Here is a 26,065-nt window from a genome sequence, read left to right as displayed (position 1 = left end):
TTTGTAAGAGAAAAGGTTGAAAATGGCATTGTTGAAATTCGGTGTGTGCCTTCGTTACATCAGTTGGCTGATATTTTTACTAAGGGACTACTTGGTAGCAGATTCAGATTTTTATGTGAAAGGCTCAATCTCAAGAAGTCACCTATACAATCAGCCTCAAGCTTTGATGACTCTACAAACAGACAACTTGACAAAGGAGAGTCACAATTGAGGGGGAATGTGAAAGGAAGTATTACTTGAAGCAAGCTGTGCTTTGCTTCTTATTATTTTCTCCTCTGCTAATTATATTGTTTGCTGTGAATGTCGGTAGTCCTAGCTAGCTTAATTTCTTACTGCTATGTGCGACTTATGTTAGCGCATTTTCATTTCAGCTGCTGAGTATATAAGCAGCAACTCTTCTGTTTTCAAGTATTCTGAATATTCTGAAATTAGCATCAGTTCTCGAATCTCTCTCTCTGTTGTTCACTCCAGTTACTATTTTTGTTTGCAAATTTACACCATGTCATTACAAAAATATCTCAAAATGCTACTATATTGTGGCTCCCTCCTGAGCACATTATACCATTTAAAGGTACTGTTTCAGTATAAAAAATTTTAAACTCATTTAAAGAGAACCATTCTATTATTTACTATTATTATTTAATGTTTATTTGTCTTTTGTGAGAAGAAGAAGACTGAAAAAGGCACCTACGGGGCAAGTGAATGAAATGGAGAATGTTTATAGCAAAAAAGGGAGAAAAAGACCAAAGAAAAATTGATGGGAAACCCTTAAACACGACATAAAATATAATGACCTTAAACATCACATAAAATATATGGCTCTGGACAAAGATGGTTGGAGGTCTAAAATTCATGAACTCGATCCGCCTACTGAGATTAAGACGTGGTGTTGTTGCTGCTGTTGTTTTGTCTTTTCTATTGTATTTTGATTCATGTTCTTGCTCAGACTCCTGGAGTAGGCGGTACTTGACAAGCTTCCCCATTGGACTAGGCAAGTTCAACATATCCACTACTAAACACAAAAGCTTCACATGTGCAATCCTGCCCCAACCCAATACATACACACACACACACACACACATATATATATATCATGTTTTGCAAAATCACCTACCAGAGCATGCCAAATGAAAGGGAAAAAGACAAAAAAAAAAAAAATGTTTTAACATATTTCCCCAAAAAAGTTTTTCGAAGAAACATAGTTTACCAGCTTCCCTGTATCCAGTACATGTTAGACAATAGAAGATGTGTTCATGGCGTCTCATCTCTTTCAGTCAAGTAACATCAATGGTGAACTAAATTAAAAACCAATTTATGTTGATACAAGTCAGAAATAACATTTTGTACAATATAAGAATAAATATGTACAAATGCAAGAGGTATAAGAAAGCAAGATACACATAGATCTTTTTCCTCTTTACTGAGCATGCAATTCTAAATCTGACATTACTACTTAGCCTCTATACCAAAAGATAACTCAAAAAAAAAATCTTGATAAAAAGCTACCTCCCGAGACAGATCTTTGGCTTTGCACCATAGAGAATGGCACATTCTTGACACTTTTTTCTGCTTTCGTAGCAGCACCGCCATGTTCAAGCCCAGTTCCCATGGCAGTCTCCGTGTTATCAGTTTGATCCTTCTTTGACAGTCCTTTAGTTGCTAGCCTAGCAAAGAGTTGAGACCTTAAGGTTGCTTCAAGAAGTAATGAATCTTGAGAGCCATCAAGAGAAAAGTTTCTTCTTGCCTCATCATTCATATTCATTGCCCTTCCACCAAAATTCTGCTCCTTTCTCTGACAATCACGGCTCAAATGTACAGATTTTTGGTCAAATGAAAACATCTCTTCATCTTCATCTGCAGATGCATTAAAATTACTGCATGGAGAGCACACTCCATCTGCCATCATATCATCTTTACTATGCTCACACATACTTGTATCAGGCTCACTGCAAGGATTAGAAGTGAAGTCATGACCATCAGCTTGCTGATCTGATACAATTTGAAGAGCATTGTTGGCAGTTTGGATGTTTGAAAGATGGCCTTGCTGATTATGGACATTGAATTCAGCCTGCATTTGCTGGCTAGATGAAGGCAATTGATGCATATTATCTTCAGACATGTTATTTGGGGGATTTTGCCCAGCTTGAGCACAATTATGTAATCCAGAGGACCAGAACAGACCCAGATTCTCCATTATTGCAGATTGAACATGAGCTCCATAAAGTTCTCTTTTCTGGTAGAGATAAGAGCATCTAGCATTAGCCTCAATCAAAGCTCTTTGGGCATTACGATAAGCTCTTAAAGCATTTCTTTCTTCAATTTCACACTGACGCCGGTGCTCTTGTGCCTCCTCCAACTCCTTGTCTTGCAATTCCTCAATGTCAAACAATGACTGCATATCCATGTTTTTGTCCTGTGAGATGCTCACCGTACCAAAACAACTGTGAATGCCTCTATTATTGAGAGATACCTTCCATTCATGGGAAAAAAAAAAAGGATCAATCACAATTAGAACAACATTCAAGGCATTAATACAACAATATCCCATTGAAGGCTGTCTAAAACATACATCAGAGGTCTCCAAGTTGCTATCTGGAACATGGAAAGAGCATACCTGATGCGAGTTATTCAACAAAGGGTTTGATGACTTCTCAGCAGATTTAACTTGGCAAACCTCACCATCTCGTGTTCGGTGGTGGCTGGAAGTTGCTTTTCCCAAGGTCTGTCTATGACAACAACTAAGCTCTCTAGAATTCTTGAACTCCACAGGACTCTGCAAAGGAAGAATCACAAAGGGGAATGGCATGAGCAGCACTACAACATAAACAACAAAAGCCTTAATCCCACTAGGTGGGGCCAGCTACATGAATTCTATATCTAATGACTTAAGCAGCATTAAATGTTGAAAATGGATACTATTTGATTGTAGGCTTATCCATCTGTCACAAACCCACGCTAATAGATACAGGTTTAGGTGCATAGAGAATCAAAAACCTCTAAGCTAATTCCCCCCCCCGGCTGGGAGCATTCCAGTTTTTCTTGATGGGTCACTTGAGTTGGTCAATTTCAAAACTAGAAGACTTGATATATCCACTAAGTTAAGAGGATACTACAACACTCTGTGATGCGTAGTTTCTCATAGGCAGAAGGCAAGCACCCCCCCCCCCCCCCCCCCCCCCCCCACAAAAAAAAAAAAAAAAAAAGCAAAAAGCAAAAAACAAAATAACGACACATGATGAACATGTAGACTATAAACACTTCATAGCAGCCACAACATACTAAACCTTAATCCCACTAGGGTCAGATACATGGATTCTAGATGTCCTGTGATCTTTAACTATAACTTCTGTAAGAATTTCTTACCAAGCTTTTCTTGGACTTATGCTACCTCTTTTGCTATAAACTTTTTCCATTTCATGCACTGCTCTCGCTAGAGCATCTATTGGTCTTTTGGTCACATGACCAAACCATCTTAACCCCAGTTCACACATCTTATCCTTATTAGGTAATACTCCAACTTTATTATGGATAACCTCATTTCTAATTTTGTCCTTTCTTATATAGATGCACATCCACCATAACATCTTTATCTCAATCACAATCATATTTTGCATATGTTGGTACGTATCTAACATTTCATGTCATACAATAGAGCTGGTCTTGTACTCATCTAGTGAAACTTCTCTTTTAGCTTTAAAGAGATTCTTTAATCACATAAGACACGAAAAGCATTTTCCCATTTTAACTATCTTGCCTTAATTTTGTAAATAACATCCTCAATAATCTCTTATCTCCCTATCCTTTTACACAATTGATCCAAGATATTTGAACTAATCTTTTCTTAAAATGACCCAATCTTCATCCCCACTTTTATTTTTACTAAACTTAAATTTCATATATTCAATCTTCAATCCACTTGACTTAAAAGTTTTGGATTCTAAGGTGTCCCTCCATACCTCAAGTTTAATATTCATATCCTCTTTTACCTTATCTAACAAGACAATGTCATCTTCGTAAAACATACACTGAGGGACTCCTTCTTGGATGTACTTGAGCAAAGAGATAAGAATCCAAGGTTAACCCTTATAATCCAATTATAAATAAAACACCTCAGTATTTCTTTTACTAGTTCTAACTCATGTTTTTCATCTATAGTACATGTCTCTAATAACTTGTATATATGCAGCAGCAACTCAAACTGCCTTCTTCCTTAAAATCTTTAGAAAACATTTTTGATAACTTTGTCATAAAACTTTTTTCTAAATCTATAAATGCCATAGATAACTTTTTTCACTTATCTCTAGATTTTTCCATCACACAGGTTTTGGTTTCTCTTTTTTAACTTGCTCAATTACCCTCTCTTAAAGTTTATTAGTACAACTCATTAGCTTGATTCCTCTATAATTTTCAAATTTTTGAACATCTCCTTTGTTTATGTAAGTAAAAACTACAATATTCTTTTTTCATTTGTCAAACATTTTCTTCAATTAAGGATGACATTGAATAGTTCTATTAATTACATTCTTATTCCACATGTTTCCTTGCTTCTATCAAGATATCACCCAGTAGAACTATTTTACTTTCATCTTTTTCATGACTTGCTTCACATATTTCAAATAAATATTTCTATAGAATATATAATTCCTATTTTTTCAAAATTATTAAGATGCCTCAATGTAATATTCATTTCTTCACACTCATTGAGTAGCTTCAAGAAATATTCCTTTCATCTCTCCCTGATTGTCCCCTCATTTGCTAATACTTCTTGATATTCATCTTTTATGCTTTCACTTGGCTCAATTTTTTGCTTTAGCCAACTTATGCACATCTCTTTCTCCATCTTCTATAGAATATATATTTGCACAACTTATGTAAAGGCAAAAAGGCTGTGAGGTTGTAGGAGGAGGCGAAAGGCCTGGTGCCAGAAGAAGAAGAATAGGAGATGATCTGGCCATAGTTGTGTCGACAGCAGAGGCAACAGTGGTAGAGATCAGATCTGGTTGTGGGAGAAAAAGACAGATGGTGGCAGAAGACAGACAAGGAGGAGGCAGTCAGTGACGAAAGAAGGGGCTAGATCCAACTTTGGTTACGATTGTGCTGCTGGTGGCGGTGACTAGATCTGATTGTGGGGAGAAGGAGGCAGTCAGCAATGGAAGAAGGGCACCAAATCTGGCTGCAGCAGTGCCAGCAGTGAAGGTCACAACCAAATCTAGATACGAAGGAGGAAGAAGAAGGCAAGCTTAAATATGTGACAATTTGTAATTTGAAGAAAGAGTCAAGGGTAAAAATGTAATTTTGGTACCCATTCCATGGAATGAGTAGGATATGCATCGACTTGTTAATGGAAAGTCATTCCATCAATTGGAAGAAGAAGAAGGCAAGCTTAAATATGTGACAATTTGTAATTTGAAGAAAGAGTCAAGGGTAAAAATGTAATTTTGGTACCCATTCCATGGAATGGGTAGGCTATGCATCGACTTGTTAATAGAAAGTCATTCCATCAATTGGAGTGAATGGGCCATTCTATTCCTTTGACGCAACCAATTGCATTTTCAAGGGAATAATTCCCATTCCCTCACCCTCGACTCTGCCCAACCAAACATAACCTTAATAGATTGAAGTTAAGCCCTATACCAATCGATGCAATAACCAACAAAGAACAAGAACAAATTCAAAGAACACTTAATTAGAAATCATAAAAATCAATATCAAAGCTATCCCAAAGTATACATCCCAAAGAGATTATATAGTCTATTACTCCTATAGGAAAGTTTAAGTAATTCCCTAATTGGGATTCTAAATAATTGAAACATAATAAAAGATTTAACTAGGAAAGAAATAAACAAAATATGATAATTTCTATATTTGCACCTACAATAATCTGTCTGAATACATTTGCTTCCAAGCCCTCAATAGGAAAAAAAAAGGAAGATATAGGTGGGGAGGGGCAGACTCAGGAGACCGATAAGTTTCAGCAGGGAAAAATTTCAAGAATTGTATTTTAATTCAATAATTACCTCTATTACATCATTGCTACCTGTCTATGAGCTAAGGTTTATCCAAAAGGGATAAATCAAATTTCCAAAGAACTCTTACTAAAAATAAAACTAAAATCTAAATAAATTTTACTAAAAATTAAAGTTGAAATCTAAAACTAAATTCCACAATTTAAATAAAACCTAAACCTAATATCAAAAATTAAAATGTAATATTTCAAATTTCTCATCATTCTCTGTACACTGACCAAAAAAATCCAACCACGAGTTTTGTGTAGATTCTCATTGCTCAATTACCCAACCATAAGAAAAGTGGTTGGACGGTCTTCTGTTGTCTGCAGTGTACTCAAGTTCCTGGTGGTTAAGTGTTGTCATCAACACCAACCTACTCAAGTAGGAATAACTTGTTCCTATCATATAAAGTGTCTCAAAGAGGTTGGGTGTCAAGCTACTATAATTTAGCTCCTTAGGAATCTATGTGCAGTCTAAATTTGGGGAATTCACCCAGCGAACAAGGAAATGTTGAATCTGTCCATCCCTAATAAAAGAAATCTGCTCACCTAAAATAATGTCAATTTGTAACAAAAGGACAACTGTAATAGAACTTTAGGCTCTGGATCAAGGTCAACAAAAGGATCAGTTAGAAGAGTAGAATGACCTTTACATGCAATAATGTACTTGATATTAAATATAGAGCTAAACCCAAAGTTAGATGGCATATCAGTGAGACATATGATTGGTACAGCTTGGTTTGGTCTAGGTTGCATTATAACATAATTCTATTTGTGAAGTTTAAGTGTATTAGCTTGTAACTATTACTTACTTTACAACACTTTCAATTGGTTTTCTATAGTGAGGAAAATTAGGAAGCATCACTCGTGGGACAAAATTTATGGCATGCTAAAGATAGTGAACAGGAAATGGTATTCTAGGAAATTCAGAGGAAACATAATGAGATTCTTCAAGTCCCTGATAGATTACTTCCAATACTACTATTATCTTAGGAACTTCCTTAATTGCTACAAAAGATTCTCCCATTACCTTGTGCTCAACCTCTTTTGGGTTAGTGAACTACAATTTTTGTCAGTTTTCTTAGAAAATTATCCAATACATCAATATTACGTTTATGGTTCTGTTCTTGCAGATGCTCATCTTCACTTACTCCTTTATGTCCTTCATAATTAGGGTTGATAATTAAACAAGTAGCACATAACTGACCAAAAACCTTACTGTGATTGTGACTCGACATTTGAGGTTTCAGTCATTTGTCTCCTTTCCCTCTTGAAAGTGGCATACTAAGTGAAAGAGGATCTACCATTAACTTATTGTTCATAGAAGAAGAATGGTCCACATGAGAAAAGTTATCCCTACACTTCCTATATTGAGTTCTAAACATCTCAATCCTAGGGTTAATTTTGCAACTTAAGCTTGTATCTCCTATTCAGAGGCAATCATCTAGCCCAACTGGACTTCTGTGCCTTTAACACGCTGTAGCATATGGGCTAGTTGGTTTGACTCAAATGCACCAGTAAAAAATAAGGTAATTATTTTTGGAAATTCATTTAGAATTCAACAAATGTTTTTACCAAAATAACTAGTGAGACAAAAAGCTAGACATTGTCAACCACTTAAGGGAAGCTCAGAATCTAAACGAAGACAATTATGAATGGTATGATAATGATCATATGCATTTGTTCATATGGAACATATGACTTAATGGGATTAGTGAAAAACAGGATTATAAATTGTAAATGGGTAAATATGACTACAGGGTAGAGATAAGTCTACAAAAAGTTAGCACACAAATACAATTAACACTAAATGAGTAAATACAAATTTCAACCAGAAAAAGAGAAGAATACGACATCTTTGTTAGTAGTAATAGCCCTATCAATAGGTTTTGCTTGTGGGATAGAAAGTTAATGGGTTTTAATAGTGGTAGGCTTGGTTTTTGCAAGGAATTGGGCTAGATCAATTGGTGATATGATGTGGTTTTAATTTGGTTGCGATGGCTATCGAGGTACAATTAAATGTAATGGGTTCGCTTGTGGGGTTGATGGTCTCTATAATAAGATAATGGGTGAAAGGTGGGTTAAAATGCTTGGTCAGGCAGTTGTATCTAGGTTAGGCCGTGAAATCAAAATTTTAGGTATATCTCCAAAATTAGGTTTATGGGCTTAAGGGAAAAAAACACAAAGCAGATTGATTTCTGGACTAACGCGTTAATAGAAGGTTAAAATCTAGGTTGGGTTCCAAAATGGGTCGTCAAGATTGCACCAATTCATAGATTGGAAATCTATGGCACATCTCACTTTTAATCTAGGATTACAACAATCAGGGTTTATTCAACAAGAGATGGATGAAGGATTAAATGGCAAGTTAAACAGTTTTTGGAAGTTGAAAAAAGATAAAAAAAAAAAAAAAAATGAGGGTTGGGAAGCCTTTACATCTTGACATGAACTAGATTCATCAAGGCCAAGAGACTTACAACGAGATGGTGATGAATCATCGAGGCCAAAGGTGTGAACCGACAAGAAGAGTCTGGTTTCCCTAACGACAGTAACAAGAATCGAACAAGGGTTGTCTAGGTTTCAACTAAACAAGGGTATCGGTCAGGGGCATTCAACTTTGAGAATGTGTTGGTCAAGGCATTCAATTGTGAACAAGAGAACATCGGTGTATCTTGATTGATGTCAACAATGGTGAACACAAGTGTTTCTAATGGTGATATATGGTGACTTCAATGGAGATGGTTATGGCTCTAATTTCTTTGATTCTCCAATGTGTTCACTTCTACAAGTTCCTGATGGTTCAAAGAAGGAGATGATGGCTTTTGCAATGGTTGGATTCTAATACCAACTTGAAGATGGTGGCTCCGATGACTTCGGATGATCCAATGATGGTCTCCACAAAGGCTGTGATGAGTTTTATCAGGATGTTAGACTATTCAGGTGGATTCTTTGTTGTTTTGATGGATTCAGTGATGGTGTTGATAGTTTGATGATATGGTGTTGTAGCTGGTGGCGCAATTCATTGGATTGTTGCTGGAGGTTTTATGGGTTTGGAGTGGCAATGGTTGTTATTGCTCTGCTATTGTTGTGTGTTGTTGGTGGACTGTTGTTGCTCCATGATGGGTTTTGTAGATGTTAGAGTGCAAGTTTTGATGTCAATATAGCTGGCTTTGTTGGATTCTTGGAGGTAGAATGCTGTTACAAGTCTTTTGGTTGCTTCAATGGCAGAAAATTGATGGAGTGCCATGGATGGGTGTATGCTCTAATACAAAAATTGATGCAGGACAGCAGGGATTTGCAGAAAATTGGGGAAGAAAAGAAGAGAATATGAGAGAGAGAGAGAGAGAGAAGTTTCATGTAATGGTCCAAAGAAAGAACAAACAGGAGCTCAATGTAAGAGAGAAGTGTGTTTGAGCGCATGCAGACCTGAAGTGGCAGGTTTAGGTATACCTATAAGTACCAGGGGAAAAAAAGGGAAATGGTCTCCAGCTGGCAGTTGTAATGCAAGGTAAGTAACTCACTTCTGTCTTCCTTGTTGGTTCATATACATATAGGCTCATTGTGATACCTTGTCATGTACCTAGGGTTCGAATTGGCAACCGGAAGGATTCGATAGAACTAAGTCTAAGAACAGAGGGAATTAGGGGAAGATTGGACAGAAATTGGGAAGAATTTAGAGATAAATGCGGGAAAGCAGTAGAGAGAAACAAGAGGGAGATTGGAGAGAATTGTAGAGAGAGAATTAGAATTTCATGCAAACAATTCAAGCATAATCTTCCATCTTCAGCTGTGGCTTATATATAGCCAAACAGCCTCCCACATGCACTCATGTGCAATATAACAAACAGTCCAACTACCTATTAGCTAAAGACAAAGCCCTATAACAGAAAATACAAAAGGAAATGTAAACTCCTACTATTATATTTACTAATCTATCCTTGGGCAATCCTTAGGGTCATGACATACCCTTGGCTACCACCAATCAAATAGGCAAGAACTCGGCACTGAAATGGCCACCTATCTGACTGAACAAACCAAAAGTAGAATCTTTAACCATAAAAAATGAACCAGAAACCCCTCCCATTGATCTCAGTCAACCTCCATAACCATGAAAATCCCTTCAAAGGTGCAGGATTCCAAGACCCCAAGCTTGGAAAACCATACACCAAAAGGATCTTGGCCTTACTTTGATTAGAAGCCCATCAAATGGGTGCTCAAACCCCCCCCCAGGGGGTTCAACCCTAGAGTTTTGCCACATCAGCTCCCTTTCTTGCCAACACCTCCCCCCCCCCCCCCCCCCAGGGGCCACTGGCCAAAGGCCTGTGCATGTGCAAGGCTTGGAGAATCAAGCTCAGGGCAAGAAAAGTTACCTGACCTGAGACCAGTAAGCCACAAAACCGACCTAAATATGAAAATTCCACTATCCAGATTAAGTGAAGCTGACCCAAATGCTTAAGACCCTGACCAAAATGGATTAAAACTAAGTTATATGGGATTCAAGCTTGAAACCAACCGAATGATGGAAACCCAACCCAAAACTTGTTAAAATAGCCAAAAAACTGACCCAATTTCCTTCTTCTTTACCATGGCACAAATAAAACTTTTACTTAATTAAGACAAGGCATAAATTAATTTAAACCTACTAAATCCAAATGATGAATTAGGATAGAATGGCTCTTTTTAGGTTGACAGAAATATTAGAATTAAGACACAAGTCGAATTTTTGGTTAAATTATAAGAGGATTGACATGATATAAGGATTATTTTGTGTTTTTAGGTGCATCAAACAGGCCCATGGTGGGGCCCAACTGAGTACACACACTATGTTAGGACTATGAGTAGATTATTTATGATCTAATGGAGTTTTTATTCATTAAATCTTTTATCATGCATGATTTAAATTGAAAGTTTATATTTATGTATTATTCAAAAATCACTTTGCATGAAATTATTTTTCATACTAGCTATGTTTTCTTAACTACTGAAGAGAAAAAATGAAGAATTAATCGAAAAAGAGGTTATGTCAGCTTCATTGATAGACTTTGATTTATACAAGATTAGGAGATAGGAATCCTATCTATTGTACAAGTTTAACTTATCTAAACTACAAAACATAATTAGTTTAAACTTATAGATAATCTGAAAACAAAATAAGCTAAATAAAAGGAGAGATATTAGGCCTTATCTTCAGCTTTGAGAATTCCAAAACTTTAGGAGTTTTATCTCGATTTTCTTGAGGATAAATCTTCTGAATTTTAGTTTAATTATCCACACTCCCCCTCAAGCTTGGGTTGAAAAATGTTGTTCAAACCAAGCTTGGAGCTCATTCCATCAAAAATTCTTCTCGGTAGAGCTTTAGTTAGTATATCAACAACTTGATTTGTAGTGGGAGTATATACCAGCTGAAACATTTCTTCTTCCAACTTCTCTTTAATAAAATGCCGGTCTATTTCAACATGTTTTGTCCGATCATGATGGACTGGGTTCTTTGCAATGTTGATTACAAATTGATTGTCACATAGAACTTGAACTGGTTTAGGGATAGCCACTTGTAGTTCTTGAAATAATCTCCTCAACCATATTCCTTCAAAAAACCCTTGAGCGATAGCTCGAAATTTAGCCTCCGCACTACTACTTGTGACCACGGACTGTTTTTTGCTACGCCAAGTAACTAAATTCCCCCAAACAAAAGAACAATAGCCAAATGTTGACCTCCTATCACAAACAAAACCAGCCCAATCAGCATCACTATACACTTCTATTCCTCAATTATTTGTTTTTTGAAATATCAAGCCTTTTCCCAGAGTCAATTTTAGAAACTTTAAGATGTGATAGACAACATTCATATGTACTTCTCTAGGATCATTCATAAATTGGCTAATACAACTTACTGAGAAGCTTATATCAGGCCGCGTGTGGGATAAGTATATTAACTTTCCTACCAATCTTTGATACCTTCCCTTGTCAACTGGTGCACTTTCCTTGCCAAGATCTAACTTTGTAGTTGGATCCATAGGTGAATCAGCCGGTTTGCAACCCAACATTCCAGTTTCTTTTAGAAGGTCTAGAGTATACTTTCTTTGGGATACAGAGATACCTTCTTTTGATCTTGCAACCTCCATACCCAAGAAGTACCTTAGATTTCCGAGATCCTTAATTTCAAATTCCTTTGCAAGCATGCCCTTGAGATTATTTATTTCCAGTTGGTTATCTCCTGTAACAATAATATCATCCACATATATTATAAGAATGGATAATTTACCTCCCATGGTATGTTTGATAAACAGTGTGTGATCAGCTTGACTTTGATTGTACCCTTGTTATTTAACTACCTTTGTAAATCTCTCAAACCAAACTCTAGGTGATTGTTTGAGTCCGTAGAGGGATCGTTTGAGTTTGCATACCTTGTTTCTCATATGATTGGATTCAAAGCCATGAGGAATTTCCATGTAGACTTCTTCTTCTAGAGTTCAATTTAAAAATGCATTCTTCACATCTAGTTGGTGAAGAGGCCAATCTAAATTTGCAGCTAGAGACAATAGGATTCGGATGGTATTTAACTTTGCCACGAGAGCAAACATCTCTTGATAATCAATACCATAGGATTGAGTGAACCCCTTTGCTACTAGCCGAGCTTTGAATCGGTCAATCTGCCCATTTTCCTTGTACTTTACTGTAAAAATCCACTTGCAGTCGACAGGTTGTTTTCTAGGAGGTAGAGAGGTTATCTCCCATGTTCCATTTTTCTCCAAGGCATTCATTTCATCAAGAACAACATGTTTCCACTGTGGCTGTTGGAAGGCTTCTGTAATTGTATTTGGCACCTGCACCTTATTCAAATTTGATAAAAACACACAAAACTTTGATGATAGATCCTTATAGGATATATAGTTGTGTATTGGGTGCTGAGTGCAAGATCTTACGCCCTTCCATGAGGCAATAGGCCAGTCAATCTCATAAGTGGTTGCACTATCTAAACTATCCCCAAGATGATTACCACCGTCACTTAGAGAGGAATTGGGGCTAGTTTCTTGGTCAGGCCGATTGCAGGATTGGTGCTCTTTTTCTTGTTGGGACTTCCTTCGAGAGTAGACCTGAAATTCTTTGGTGGTAGGAGGATCTGGATGTATGGGTGCAGCAGATTGCAAAGTTTGTTGCTGCATAGGAAGAGTTTCCCAAAACTGATATTCTTGAGAATTATAGGAATGGTTCTCCCCCTGAATATTAGTTTTGGGATAATAAGATTGATGTTCAAAAAAGGTTACATCCATGGAGTTAAAAATTCGTTTATGCTTGGGAGAGTAGCACTTGTAACCTTTTTGATGAAGAGAATAGCCGATGAAGATGCATTTAAGAGATTTAGGGTCAAGTTTGCTTCGGAATTGCTGGTGTACATGCACAAAAATAGTACATCCAAAGATTTTAAGTGGGATATGAGACAACAGTCGAGTGTGAGGATAGAATTTGAGAAGGATTTGGCTCGGAGTATGATGATTTAGAGTTCGAAAGGGTAACCGGTTAATGAGCTAAGTGACTGTGAGAATGGCTTCACCCCAAAAATGTTTAGGGACATTTGTAGAAAATAGCAAAGAACAAGCCACTTCTAAGATATGCCGGTTTTTCCTTTCGACTACACCGTTTTGTTGGGGTGTATTCACACAAGAACTTTGATGTATAATGCCATTATTTGAAAGATAGGAACCAAGGATTAAAGAAAAATATTCCTAGGCATTATTGGTTCTGAGGATTTGAATTTTGGTATTAAATTGTCTTTCCACCATAGAATGAAACAATTGAAAAATGAAACCAACTTCTGATTTTTCTTTCATAAGAAATACCCATGTAAGTCGGGTATGGTCATCAATAAATGAAACAAACCAACGGAACCAATTATGTTTTTAACTCTAGAAGGTCCCCATACATCACTATGGATCATAGAAAAAGGATGTGAAGGAGAATAACTTTGACTAGGATAATTATTTCTCACATGCTTAGAGTATTGACAGATTTCACAATGTATTTTCTGTGAATTTTGACTCTCAAACAATGTTGGAAATAATTTCCTAGGGTAGACAAAATTTGGATGTCCTAATCTATAATGCCATAACATAATTGTATCATTATGAGTGGTGGTGGAATTGGAGAAACAAACTGAAGGAATGACCGAAGAGGTGTTGTTCTGAACTAGGTTATCTTCGGAGTTGATCTTAGCAAGGAGATAGAGCCCCAATCCTTCTTTAGCACTGCCAATCATCTTCCCCGAAGTCCGCTCTTGAAATTCACATACATTCTTTGAGAATTTGGCAATACAATCCAGTGTTCTAAAAGGCGCTAGGAGCTAGTCGGGCGCCAGGCTGGGGCCTAGCGCCTAGAGCGCCTAGGCAGGGCCTAGGCGAGGCCTAGGCGGCGCTTAAGAAAACTGCTATTTTTTTTATTTTTTAAACTTTGTGATATAATTTGATGTTATTTTTAACTAAATCAAAGTTGAAAAATATTAATAATGCAACATAAACCAATAATATATAGAATTAAGCATGAGAAATAAATTATTGTAATTAATAAATAACATTTTAATTAGTCATATAATCAATACTATAAGCAAATAGCTAAGTGGATTTTTTAGAAATATTATAGAATATATATAATTAATAATAAAACTAAATATAAATCTATAATTATATATAAATATTAAATAGAAAAGAAAAATAAAATAAAATAAAAACAAAAAACAAAAACGGAGCAAATGCCCCAATAACCACACACAGAGACGGGGAGACGGGAGAGAGAGAGAGAGAGAGAGGTTACGACAGATGGAGCTTGCCGTAGCGGAGATGGAGCTCGACGGCGAGGACGGGGGCGGCGACGATGACGCTGAGGACGACGATGACGCGACAGATAAGAGGCGGTGACGATGAAGCTTGGCGGCGAGGATCGAGCTGGACGCAGCGACAGTGGTGAGCTATTGGCGGGCCGATGAAGCTTGGCGGTGTTGAGGCGACAGCGTTGAGGCGGCGACAGCGTTCAGGTGAGAAGAGAGAAATAGGGAGATGTTGAGAGGTTCGATTTAATGATTTAGCAAAAAAAAACCCTAAAAATGGCTGAGCCAACGAGTTGGGCGCCAAGGCGCGCAGGCCGACTAGGCGCCGCCTGGGCCGCCTAGGCACCCAAGCCGGCCGATTACTCGGGCCGGCGCCTAGGAGGCCCGACTAGGGCAATTTCGGGGCGGCCAGCAGCCGCCTAGCGCCTAGGCGGCTGCCTAGGCCGATTTTTAGAACACTGATACAATCTAAATCAAATGTTAGTTTACTGATAGACAATAGATTGCAATCTAGATTAGGCACTAAGAGAACCGATTTCAGCACAATATCCTTGGAGATAGTAACAATTCTGGTTCCCACAACTTTTGATAGAGAGCCATCGGCCACCCTAATAGTCCAGTTCTTGTCACATGGCTAGAAATTGAATAACAAACTAATTTTCCGGTCAAATGATTTGAGGCCCCTGAATCAATCACCCAAACAGTAGATAAATCTCTTTTAGTGACAAATGCATGTAAGAAAGTACCTTTCTGGGCTATGGATCCAAATGCTATGGTTGAGAGCTAATTAGGTTGAGTCTTCTCAAACATGGACTTCAGCCACTCCATTTGTTCCTTGATGAATGGTGTTGGTGTTGCAACTGTAGTGGTCTCTTCTATGGACACTAGGTTGCCCTTACCCCTTCTCTCATGAGCTGGCTTCCAATCAACAAGTTTTCCATGTATCTCCCAACAAGTATCCTTGGTGTGTCCTGCTTTGGGGCAATGATCACACCATGGTCGTCCCTTCCTTGGTTTGAAATTCTGTGATGAAGTGCCTCTGGTTACTAAGGCTGAGTGTTCCAGATTTGATGTTGCTGGCTTAAGCATGATTTTCAGCCGGCTTTCCTCCCTTCAAACCTCAAAAAAAGCCTCTCGGAGACTAAGGAGCGGTTTTGTACCGAGTATCCTTCCTCTAACACCATCTAGATTCTTATTCAAGCCCATTAAGAACTTATACAGCCTCTTTTGTTCAACAATCTTCTTATATTTTGTAGAATCTTCTGTGTACTTCCATTCAATGTTATCAAACTTATCTAGTTGCAGCCAATATTTATTCAAAGAATTGAAATATTGAGTCACATGTGATTCACCTTATTTGAGATCATCAAGCAAGCTTTCAATCTCAAACAATTCAGAGGTGTTTTCAACATGTGAGTAAGCCTCTCTAGTAGCCTCCCAAATCTCTTGGGCTATATCATATAACAGAAAATTTTCTCCTATATCATTGACCATAGAATTAATGAGCCAAGACATTACCATATTATTCTCTGCTTGCCAACTCCGATATGTAGAATCTTTCTCTGCTAGTTTGGTTGATGCCCCAGTCAAGTAATCATCCTTTCCTTTCCCTTGTATGAACATCAAGATGGATTGAGACCATTGTAGGTAATTTTGCCCATTCAATTTATGTCCAGTAACAGTGAACATATTATTGTCAATGAGGCCTTGATTGTTGGTGGGTAAAGGAACGATTTCTGATGGCTGAGTACTCTTGCCAGCCATGTTGATAAGAAGGATAGAGATGAACTGGAAATTGAGGACACGCTTTGGAAGAAAGAACGGGAGGAGGACTATCGGGAGATTCTTTGGCCAAAGGGTGGCTCTGATACCATGAAGAATTAATTGAAAAAGAGATTATCTCAGCTTCATTGATAGACTTTGATTTATACAAGATTAGGAGATAAGAATCCTATCTATTGTACAAGTCTAACTTATCTAAACTACAAAACATAATTAGTTTAAACTTATAGATAATCTGAAAACAAAATAAGCTAAATAAAAGGAGAGATATTAGGCCTTATCTTCAGCTTTGAGAATTCTGAAACTTTAGGAGTTTTATCTCGATTTTCTTGAGGATAAATCTTCTGAATTTTAGTTTAATTATCCACCAAAAACATAGATGACATTTGATGACTATGACTTGCTACATGTTGATACACGGTTCTTGATATGATATGGTTGTTCACTTGAGATCTGACATAAAATTATGACATGATGTACAATATTGCTATATCCATACTTACTTTTGAGACATGTTATACGACTATGACTATGTGATTTGAACACAATAAGACATGATTTATTTACATAATAAAATATTTTAGTCCTACCAGGGGCATGATTCACACTTAAATACATATTGCATTGAGAAGACTAGTTAGGACACTGTAGCCAGTAACAAGATATGTTATACATTGGTGTGCACCACACCCATCCTATTTAAGAGGATAATGGCTAACCCCATGTGTTACCCAACTCACATGGCACGATATACAGTAGGAGTAAATTGAAAGATATTGATACCTAGATACTATGAGTCAGTTGAAGGACATTGACGCCCTAATATAGTATGAGTCAGTTGAAAGACACTGGCACCTAGATATGACTATGTGCTACTAGCTCTATCACCACTTGTTTCTTATTTTTTTTTTATGAGTTATTATGTATAAAAATCCTATGTTTAAGTTATATATATATATATATACACATATATCTCCTTTTTCTTTTTTTGCGAAGTGCATTATCAGAAGTTTTCTTGCATCAACTCCTTTTTGCTATATGCATTCACTTCTCTAAAATCCATCTTAATATAAGTTATCTGCTCACTGTGTCCTAGTGACTCATCCTATGTGTGTGTGCGTATATTTCATTAAAAAAATTTTGAGAGCGAGAGAGAGAGAGAGAGATTCTTTTTTAGAAGAGGCATTTTACTCAACAGAAGAGAAACCAAGTTTTGGCAGGGGCAACGTGGACAGATGTCAGGACCCTAGTCCTAACTGATGTTTCCTTAGAAGATAGAACTAGAAATTGAGGGAGAAATAGCAAGAATTGAGGGGGAACACACTGAAATTAGGGAGAACTGACAAAAATGAGGGGAGAATCCAAAAAAATGGGGGGAGAAAAATAGATAGAACTTGAGGGAGAACAGAGAATTCAAAAAACTTGATAACTCATACATTGATATCCTCAGCTATGAGGGTTATAGCTGTGTATATATAAGCAGCCCACAATTTTATAGAGCAATTACCACTACTCCAAACTGCTCCTAAATCACTCCACTACCCCCCACTACTCCATAACTGTAAATAAACACTAAATAAATATATATAACAACTGAAGATAAAAATAAGAAAATATCTTCTTAATTCTCAGAGTCATGACAATTCTTTCATTTATGTTTCTTGTTTTCTGTTATGCATGTTCCTGAACTCAATATAAAGAAGTAAATTTTGGTATTGAGGATACAATTATATGATATAGACAGATAGTAAGTATATTTACATAGATAAGACTCAGATTCACAGATTAAGCATTTGGCTCTATTGGATTTTGTTATCTAGGTGTAGTAACAGGATTTTCCACTAAGAATCATATGATAATGTATTTTACATTTCATATGCAAGGTACATTATTGACAAATCACAATCTTGACAGCTTATGTATAAAATAAGATTGTTTATAGGACTGGATTGTTCAATGGCTTTCAAGCCCCTACAGCAACCTCCGCCTCCCTAGAGATCAACACGGTGAAGCTCCCGCCCCCCCAAATTTATGGTCATGACATTTTACATCAGTAATGTCCATCTATAAGCTAAAGTATAACTAAAAATATAAAGCAAATCTCCAAATAATTCTTACTAGAAATAAAAGCTAAAATCTAAATAAATCTTACTAATAATAAAAGCTAAAATCTAAACAAATCTTACTAACAATAAAAGCTAAATCTTATTCCAGAATTTAAATAAAACCTAAATCTTAATATCAGGAATTAAAATTTTATACTTTACATTTCTCATCAAATGTGATGTACATAGAAATCAGAGGTAACAAATATGACTCTTCTTTTGCAGCTTACCGATTTCTTTGAAAATGTTTTAGCACTGTTATTTGCTATTCTTTCAGTTTGCTCAGATGATACAGGAGGATCTACTGGCCTAGCATTTTTATCGCACAGATTGCTATTAATGATGGCAGCAGCAACTGCAAAGCCAAAAGTATCCAATCGTGAGGTTCCCATAGTTCGATAGCAAAATATGATAAAGCAAGAAGAAACAAGCAGAATCTTGACCATCCTTAATGCAATTAGATTGATTTCCTGAAGAAATAGGGCCCTGAGCATCATCTTCCTTTTTCTTTTGAGCAGCTCCAGCATGCATTTTATGTTGAGTCTCTTTGCCTTGCTGGTCAAGATCAGTATTTCTTGGCTGACTGTGATTCTCCACCACAGTCTTTTCTGATGGGAGCACTGCCTGTACAGGAGGCTTTTGCTGCCGGACATCTGAATTCAGCGTTGGAGGTGGTTCACTGAGTTTTAGGCGCTTCTTGTTGGACTCTTTCAGCTCAAATGGTACAGAGTCAACAGAAGTAGCTCTGCATTTCCTAGTTGTGCCATTCTCCACATCCTTTATGTCATAATCCTTAGAAGAACCCAAAATTGGTTCCTTATTTTGCTTGGCAGATTTAAGCTTTAATTCCTTTTCCATAATCTCAATTTGTTGACGAAGGTCTTGAAGTTTACTGGTATTCAAATGCATATTTTGGTTAACCCCGTGTTCCCCACCAACTAATCTTCTGTTGAGGGTGTTAGAATTTTTGACACGAGATTGTAGCTTGATCATTGAGTGTCTACCATTCATGGAATTCACTCCATTGATTTTGTCTGTTGATGAGACAAATGTACGGCTCAAAGACGCTTTCCTGGGCATCACTCTGGCTTCATTTTCTGTTGTCCTTTGTATCTTCTGAGGTTTTGGCACTAAAGAAGCAGGCAGTCTTTGACTCCTATCCACACCTACTGGATTAACTCTAGTTTCTGATGACTTCAATTGCCTGAGCTCTTCAGCATCACTGCTGCTGTCATCATCTGAGAAACTTATCACAAATGGCACAAATGGTGCACGATTCCTCTCAGTGCTCTTTTGATAGTTTGGGCGTCCAGAAGTTATGGAAGGTATATCAACTGAGCTTTTAGAATTTTTGGTAGAAACACATCTTCCTGCAAATAAGGTAAGAGCAAGTCAAGATAAATCTGTTATGCCTTAGCAACTAATTGCAGTGCTACTACAGAAACAAACAATCCCTAAAAGATTAACAACATACACAAACATAATATGGCAAGAAGGTCAGCAAAGTGTCTATGAAGCAAATTAGAATGAAACTACAAATAAGAGTGCAAATAATCACACTGTAGAGTCAGATCTCACTTGGGCCATTGTTAATAGTAACTATGCACCCAGATTGCAGAGCCAGCACAAAGCTAGGTAACTTGCCAATTTGGCACTGAAGAAACACAGAGTTATATGTAAATAGAAACCTATAGATGCAAATACAGATACATACACATCACGTAAAAATTTAATTAGTTGTCGAATCCCTTGGATCTGACAAGGTTCTCTCCTCTTTGTAGAGAGAATTTAGGCAGGAATTGAGATGGGGGAAGGGAAATTAGACAATTGAGGAAGAAGAATTGAGAATGAAATGAGAGGGAAAAGAATCAGAGAGGGAAATTGAATGAGAATCAATTCAAATGGTATTTGATGCCCACAAATGAATTTGGGACAAGCTTATATACTCAGTCCCGGCGGGAAGTTGGTGCCAATAACAGTTACAACTTCCCGCATTCAAATTTTTACAACTCTCAACAATTACACTTACTCTACCCACATTTATACTTATTACAATAGCTCCCTTATGTTGAAGAAATTGATGCTGAATAGTATAGTGAATTGTTGTAATTAGTTATGTTGGTTGTTGTATTTAGTAAAGGATTAGTTAAGTAGCTAAGTCGGTTAGTTAGTTTGTTGTCAAGGATAGCTGGATATAAATAGTTCAACTATGCCTTATTTCATTTTGATTAATTCATTGATCAAGGCATTCTTCAGAACCTCTCATTCTCATTTTTCTCCTTGTGTGGTTTTATGTTTCTTCATTTCACATCTGAAACCCAAGTTACATGGTATCAGAGCCTTTGACCTACGTACATAGCATCTAATCAAGATTGCAGTGCCTCCTCGTTACCTCAATCAAACTCTTCTTTATCTTCTGACTCACAACACTATTTTCCTTCAGTTGCGAAATCCTTCAATTTTGTCCCAATCAAACTTGATACTAGTAATTACCTATGGCACAAATCTTAGCTACTATTAGAGCCTTTGATTTGCTTCAATTCATTAACAAGTCTTCACCTCCGCCTAAATATGCTCCAAATACAAAAGCATGAGGATCTGATTCACCGATTGTAAATCCAGCATACACGACCTAGATTCGATCTGATCAACTTCTTCTCGGATGGCTCTTTTCTACGATGGACAAGGAAGTTCTCGCACAAGTGATACATTGCGAATCATCTGAGGAGGTATGGTCTTCTCTTGAGACTCTCTACTTACAGTAGACAGTTGCTAAGTCATTTCAATTAAAATAGCAACTACGTTCAGTTAAGAAGAACTCTCTTTCTGTTAATGATTACATTTTGAGAATCAAAACTATTTCACATGCTCTAGTTGTTATCAGTGAATCCCTAGGTGACAAGAATCTGTTGTTAGCTATTTTGAATGGCCTTGATCATGATTATGAAACTGTGATTAGCCTTATTACATATCAAATGGATGAGATAAACTTAGAGAAAGTTCAATATCTCTTGTTAATGAATGAACAAAGATTAGCCACTAACAATTCATTTGCCTTTTCTTTTGTTAATTTCGATTCTACTGTTTCACCATCTATGAATGTGAATGTTGCCTCTTACGGATCTAAATCTGGCAATGGCTATGTTAATAATAGAGGAGGTTTTGTATCCCGTGAGGGCAATTATCTGAATAAAGGGGGCAGGAGTCAAGGTCAATCTGGTGATAGGAGATTATATTGCCAGCTACATGGTAAACCTAGCCATTTTGTAAACAAATATTACCACCACTTTGATAGAAGTTTTCAAATTGTTTCTGGTCAGAATCAAAATCTTGAAAATTTTGGTAGAGGTGGAGGTGGTTCTCAGTTTTAATCAGATCCGCATGTTTTTCTAGCCGATCCTAATGAAGCTTTTATGGTTGACTTAGGGTCTACCTCTTATGGTTATTTGCCTCAGTCCATAGATACTCAATCCCAAGCCTCATCTCGTGGGGAATCTCTTTGGTTTGTTAACTCTGGAGCAATTAACCACATTACCACCAACCTCAACAGTCTTTCTCTATCCTCTCCATATCACAGCGTTGATAAAGTTGTTGTCGGCAATGGTAAGACATTACCTATTTCTAATGTTGGTGTCAGTCATTTACATACTCAAACTCACCCTAGCTCTATTATTTCCTTACCTAATGTACTTCATGTTGAAGAGAATGAGGCATTGAGATAATGCCTTAGTGTGCTATTTGTTATTTCTATATGCTGTTTGTTTCAGTTATCATAAAGGTGATTGTGCCTTCTTTAGTCAATTATGAGTTGCTTATATAAAGCCAATTCACGATGTATTATGTAATGTTTTAGTAATCAAAAACAATCGGTTTCCAATTCTCGCTATTCTCTCAGCCAGTATTCTGTAATTCTTCTACCCTAGGGTTTCCATTCTTACATGGTATCAGAGCCACAACTTATCTGATAGCCTCGAATCAAGCTAACAGCTCCTCCTCTGCTCCTCCTCCTCCTCAATCGACATCAATTCTATCGACTGCTTCTCAATCTGACTTTGTTGCAATCTCCAAAGCGTTTAGCAACATTCTGTTGAAATTGGACTCTAAGAACTATATCTTCTGGAAAGCGCAAGTGCTGGCGACAATTTGTGCCTTCGACTTAGTTTCGTTTCTAACTAAGTCCTCCTGTCCATCTAAGTATGTCGCGAATCCAAATGGTGATGAGTGGACGATTAATCCTGAATATATGGCTTGGCTTCGGTCTGATCAATTACTTCTTGGCTGGCTTTTCTCTATGATTACAGAAGAAGTCTTGGCACAGGTGATTCAATGTGAATCATCTGCTAAGGTATGGCTCTATCTTGAAAATTTGTATGCTAGGCAAACAGTAGCCAAGTCTTTCCAATTGAAGCAGCAGTTAAGATCGATTAAGAAGGGCGATATGTCGATTAATGATTATGTACTGAAGTTAAAGACAATTAGCCATTCTCTTGCGGCTATAGGAGAGCCTTTAAATGATAATGAACTGTTGCTTGCAATTCTGAATGGTTTAGATCAGGATTTTGATAATGTTGTCAACTTGATTACTTACCAAATGGATGATATTGATTTGGAGAAAGTTCAGTACTTATTGCTTATACATGAACAGCGGTTAGCTGTTAAGAATGTACTACTACCAGTACATCAGTTTGATTCGTTGCATTCATCTATGAGTGTTAATATGGCATCACATTCCTCTAGTGCATCCAATACTGGTAATGTTGGTTATAACCGAGGAGGATATTCGTCGCGAGGTGGTGGTTCTGCTTTTAGAGGAGGTCGAGGTAGATCCTCTAATAGGAAAATTTATTGCCAATTGTGTGGGAAACCAAGACATTTTGTTGATAAATGCTATTTACGGTTTGACAAGAATTTTACTCGAGCTAACCAAGGGTTTGGTAGGCCTTCTAGTAGCAGTTTTAATACTGGAAACAACTTAGGTTCAAGTGGTGCTTATATGGCCACCTTTAGTGATTCTAGTGGAGGTTACACTCAGGACATGGGTTCAGTGACAGCATTACCTTGTGACAGTGTTCCGAAATCTTTTGCTTCTCATGAACACTGTTCTACGAACTCTTCTTTATCCAATCCAACTTGGTTTGTTGACTCAGGTGCTGCAAATCATATTACCTCAAGCCTTCAAAATCTGTCTTTACACTCGCCTTATCATGGTGGTGATAGAGTTACAATCGGCAATGGTAAGCAATTGCCTATAACTCGTGTTGGTACTGCTATTTTAGATACTCAGTTACCTCCTAATTCCTTCCTTTCCATTCCTAACATTCTGCATGTTCCTAATATGCAGAAAAATTTACTTAGTGTTTCTCAACTTACTAGAGATCATAATGTGGTAGCTGAATTTCACTCTAATGTGTGTTTTGTTAAGGACAAATGTACCGGAAAGGTGCTACTTCAGGGACATCTTAAAGATGGGCTATATCGGCTTGTTCCAGCTTCTTGTTTAGTTGTAACCAGTACTCCAGCTTCATCTCTAGCATCCTATCGTCCTAGTTCAACTTGTGTTTCTTTAGATACATGTAATAGAAATAAATCATGTAATAGACAGGTTTCATTTTCTCATGAACTGTCAAAGAATGTGAATGTAGCTCAGCATTCTAATGTTTGTCAAGATTGGCACAATAAGTTAGGCCATCCTTCGTTGAATGTTCTTCAAAAAGTATTGAATAAAATTGGAGTTTCTTGTTCTCCTTCCAATTTGTTATTTTGTGATTCTTGTAGAGTTGGAAAATTACATCAACTTCCATTTCCTACTCACGAAATTACGACTACTCGTCCTTTGCAACTAGTATATTTTGATCTTTGGGGTCCAGCACCCATGTTGTCTATGGAAGGTTTTCGGTATTATATAGTTTTTGTGGATGCTTACACTAGATACACTTGGTTATACCCCCTCAAGCTTAAATCTGACGCCTTGTCTGTTTTCATTACTTTTCATAAGCTAGTTGAAGTTCAATTTCAAACTAAACTCCAAGCTTTTCAAACTAACAATGGGGGAGAATTTCAAGCTTTCTTACCCTATCTTCCTGCTAATGGCATTCAACCTCGGTTTACTTGTCCTCACACTCATCAGCAAAATGGTATTGCTGAAAGAAAGCATCGGCATATCACTTAAATGGGCTTAACTCTTCTGTCACATGCTAAAATGCCTTTGAAATTTTGGGTGGAAGCTTTTTCTACTGCTGCTCATTTGATTAATATTCTACCTGCTTCTTCGATTCAGTTTCATGCACCCCTTGAGAGATTATATCACAAGCCACCCAACTATCATTTTCTTCAACCATTTGGCTGTGCATGTTTTCCCTTTCTTTGTCCGTATAACAGACATAAGCTTGAATTTCATTCTACCAAGTGTGTTTTTCTAGAATATAGCACCACACAAGTTGGTTATAAGTGTCTTCATCCATCTGGTCGAGTCTATGTGTCTCGCCATGTTCACTTTAATGTGCATGAATTTCCTTATTCTAGTATTTTTCCTTCAACTAATGCTTCAGTTCGTGTGCCTTCTGTCATGGCATAGAACAGTCTGTCTTCAGACTTCTTGCTGCCTATCTCTTCTTCATCTTCTTATTGTGGGTGTCCTCGAGTAGTTCCGTCTTCTCCTGCATCAGTGTTTCGTCCTTCTAACACTACTACATCAACTACCACATTCTCTAATCCAGCCTTCAACCCAGTTGTTTCAAATTTCTCCTTACCAGCTTCTCAACCCAGAATTCCAAAATATAAGCTTCCTCCTGCTCCTCCTATTCATCCCATGGTTACTTGCCTTAAAGCCAAACATCCTTATTTTTCTACCTCTCCTCATGTCCTGGTAAGCTCACTTGAACCCAGTTCTGTCAGTGAGGCTCTATTAGACTCATGATGGGTCCAAGCTATGGAAGAAGAGTACACTGCTCTGCACCGAAATCATACATGGGACTTGGTTCCTTATTCAAAGGATATGAACCTCATTGGTTGTAAATGGGTTTTTCGGGTTAAGTTTAAACCTGATGGGTCCATTCAAAAGTATAAAGCTCAATTGGTTACTAAAGGGTTTTTACAAAATCCGGGTGTGGACTATGCAAAGACTTTTAGTCTAGTTGTGAAAGCACTCACAATTCGAGGACTGTTTTATCTAGCTATTGCTTTTGGTTGGGAAATACAACAAGTAGATGTCAATAACGCCTTTTTAAATGGTGACTTGGCTAAGGATGTGTTTATGGCGCAACTAGAGGGGTTTGTAAGTACTGCTGCTCCTACTCATGTCTGCAAATTAAGGGAGTCTCTCTATGGCTTAAAGCAGGCTCCTAGGGCTTGGTA

At 37.3% G+C, this 26,065-nt stretch overlaps 1 protein-coding gene across 1 annotated transcript in view; it reads right to left on the bottom strand.

Moving 5' to 3' along the window:
• Positions 1-26,065, bottom strand: part of LOC127809565 (uncharacterized) — an 86,090-nt gene that overhangs the window by 40,393 nt on the left and 19,632 nt on the right. The window contains exons 3-6 of the mRNA XM_052348439.1: positions 19,156-20,082; positions 18,943-19,067; positions 2,615-2,773; positions 1,507-2,470 (exon numbers count right to left, since the gene is read on the bottom strand). Coding sequence (XP_052204399.1) covers positions 1,507-2,470; positions 2,615-2,773; positions 18,943-19,067; positions 19,156-20,082 — 2,175 coding nt within the window. The remainder of the gene's footprint in view (positions 1-1,506; positions 2,471-2,614; positions 2,774-18,942; positions 19,068-19,155; positions 20,083-26,065) is intronic.

Source organism: Diospyros lotus, chromosome 9 (assembly GCF_014633365.1).
Source record: "Diospyros lotus cultivar Yz01 chromosome 9, ASM1463336v1, whole genome shotgun sequence".
Taxonomy (NCBI): Eukaryota; Viridiplantae; Streptophyta; class Magnoliopsida; order Ericales; family Ebenaceae; genus Diospyros; species Diospyros lotus.
Note: the sequence above shows the minus strand (reverse complement) of the source record. Positions and strands in the feature narration are given on the sequence as shown.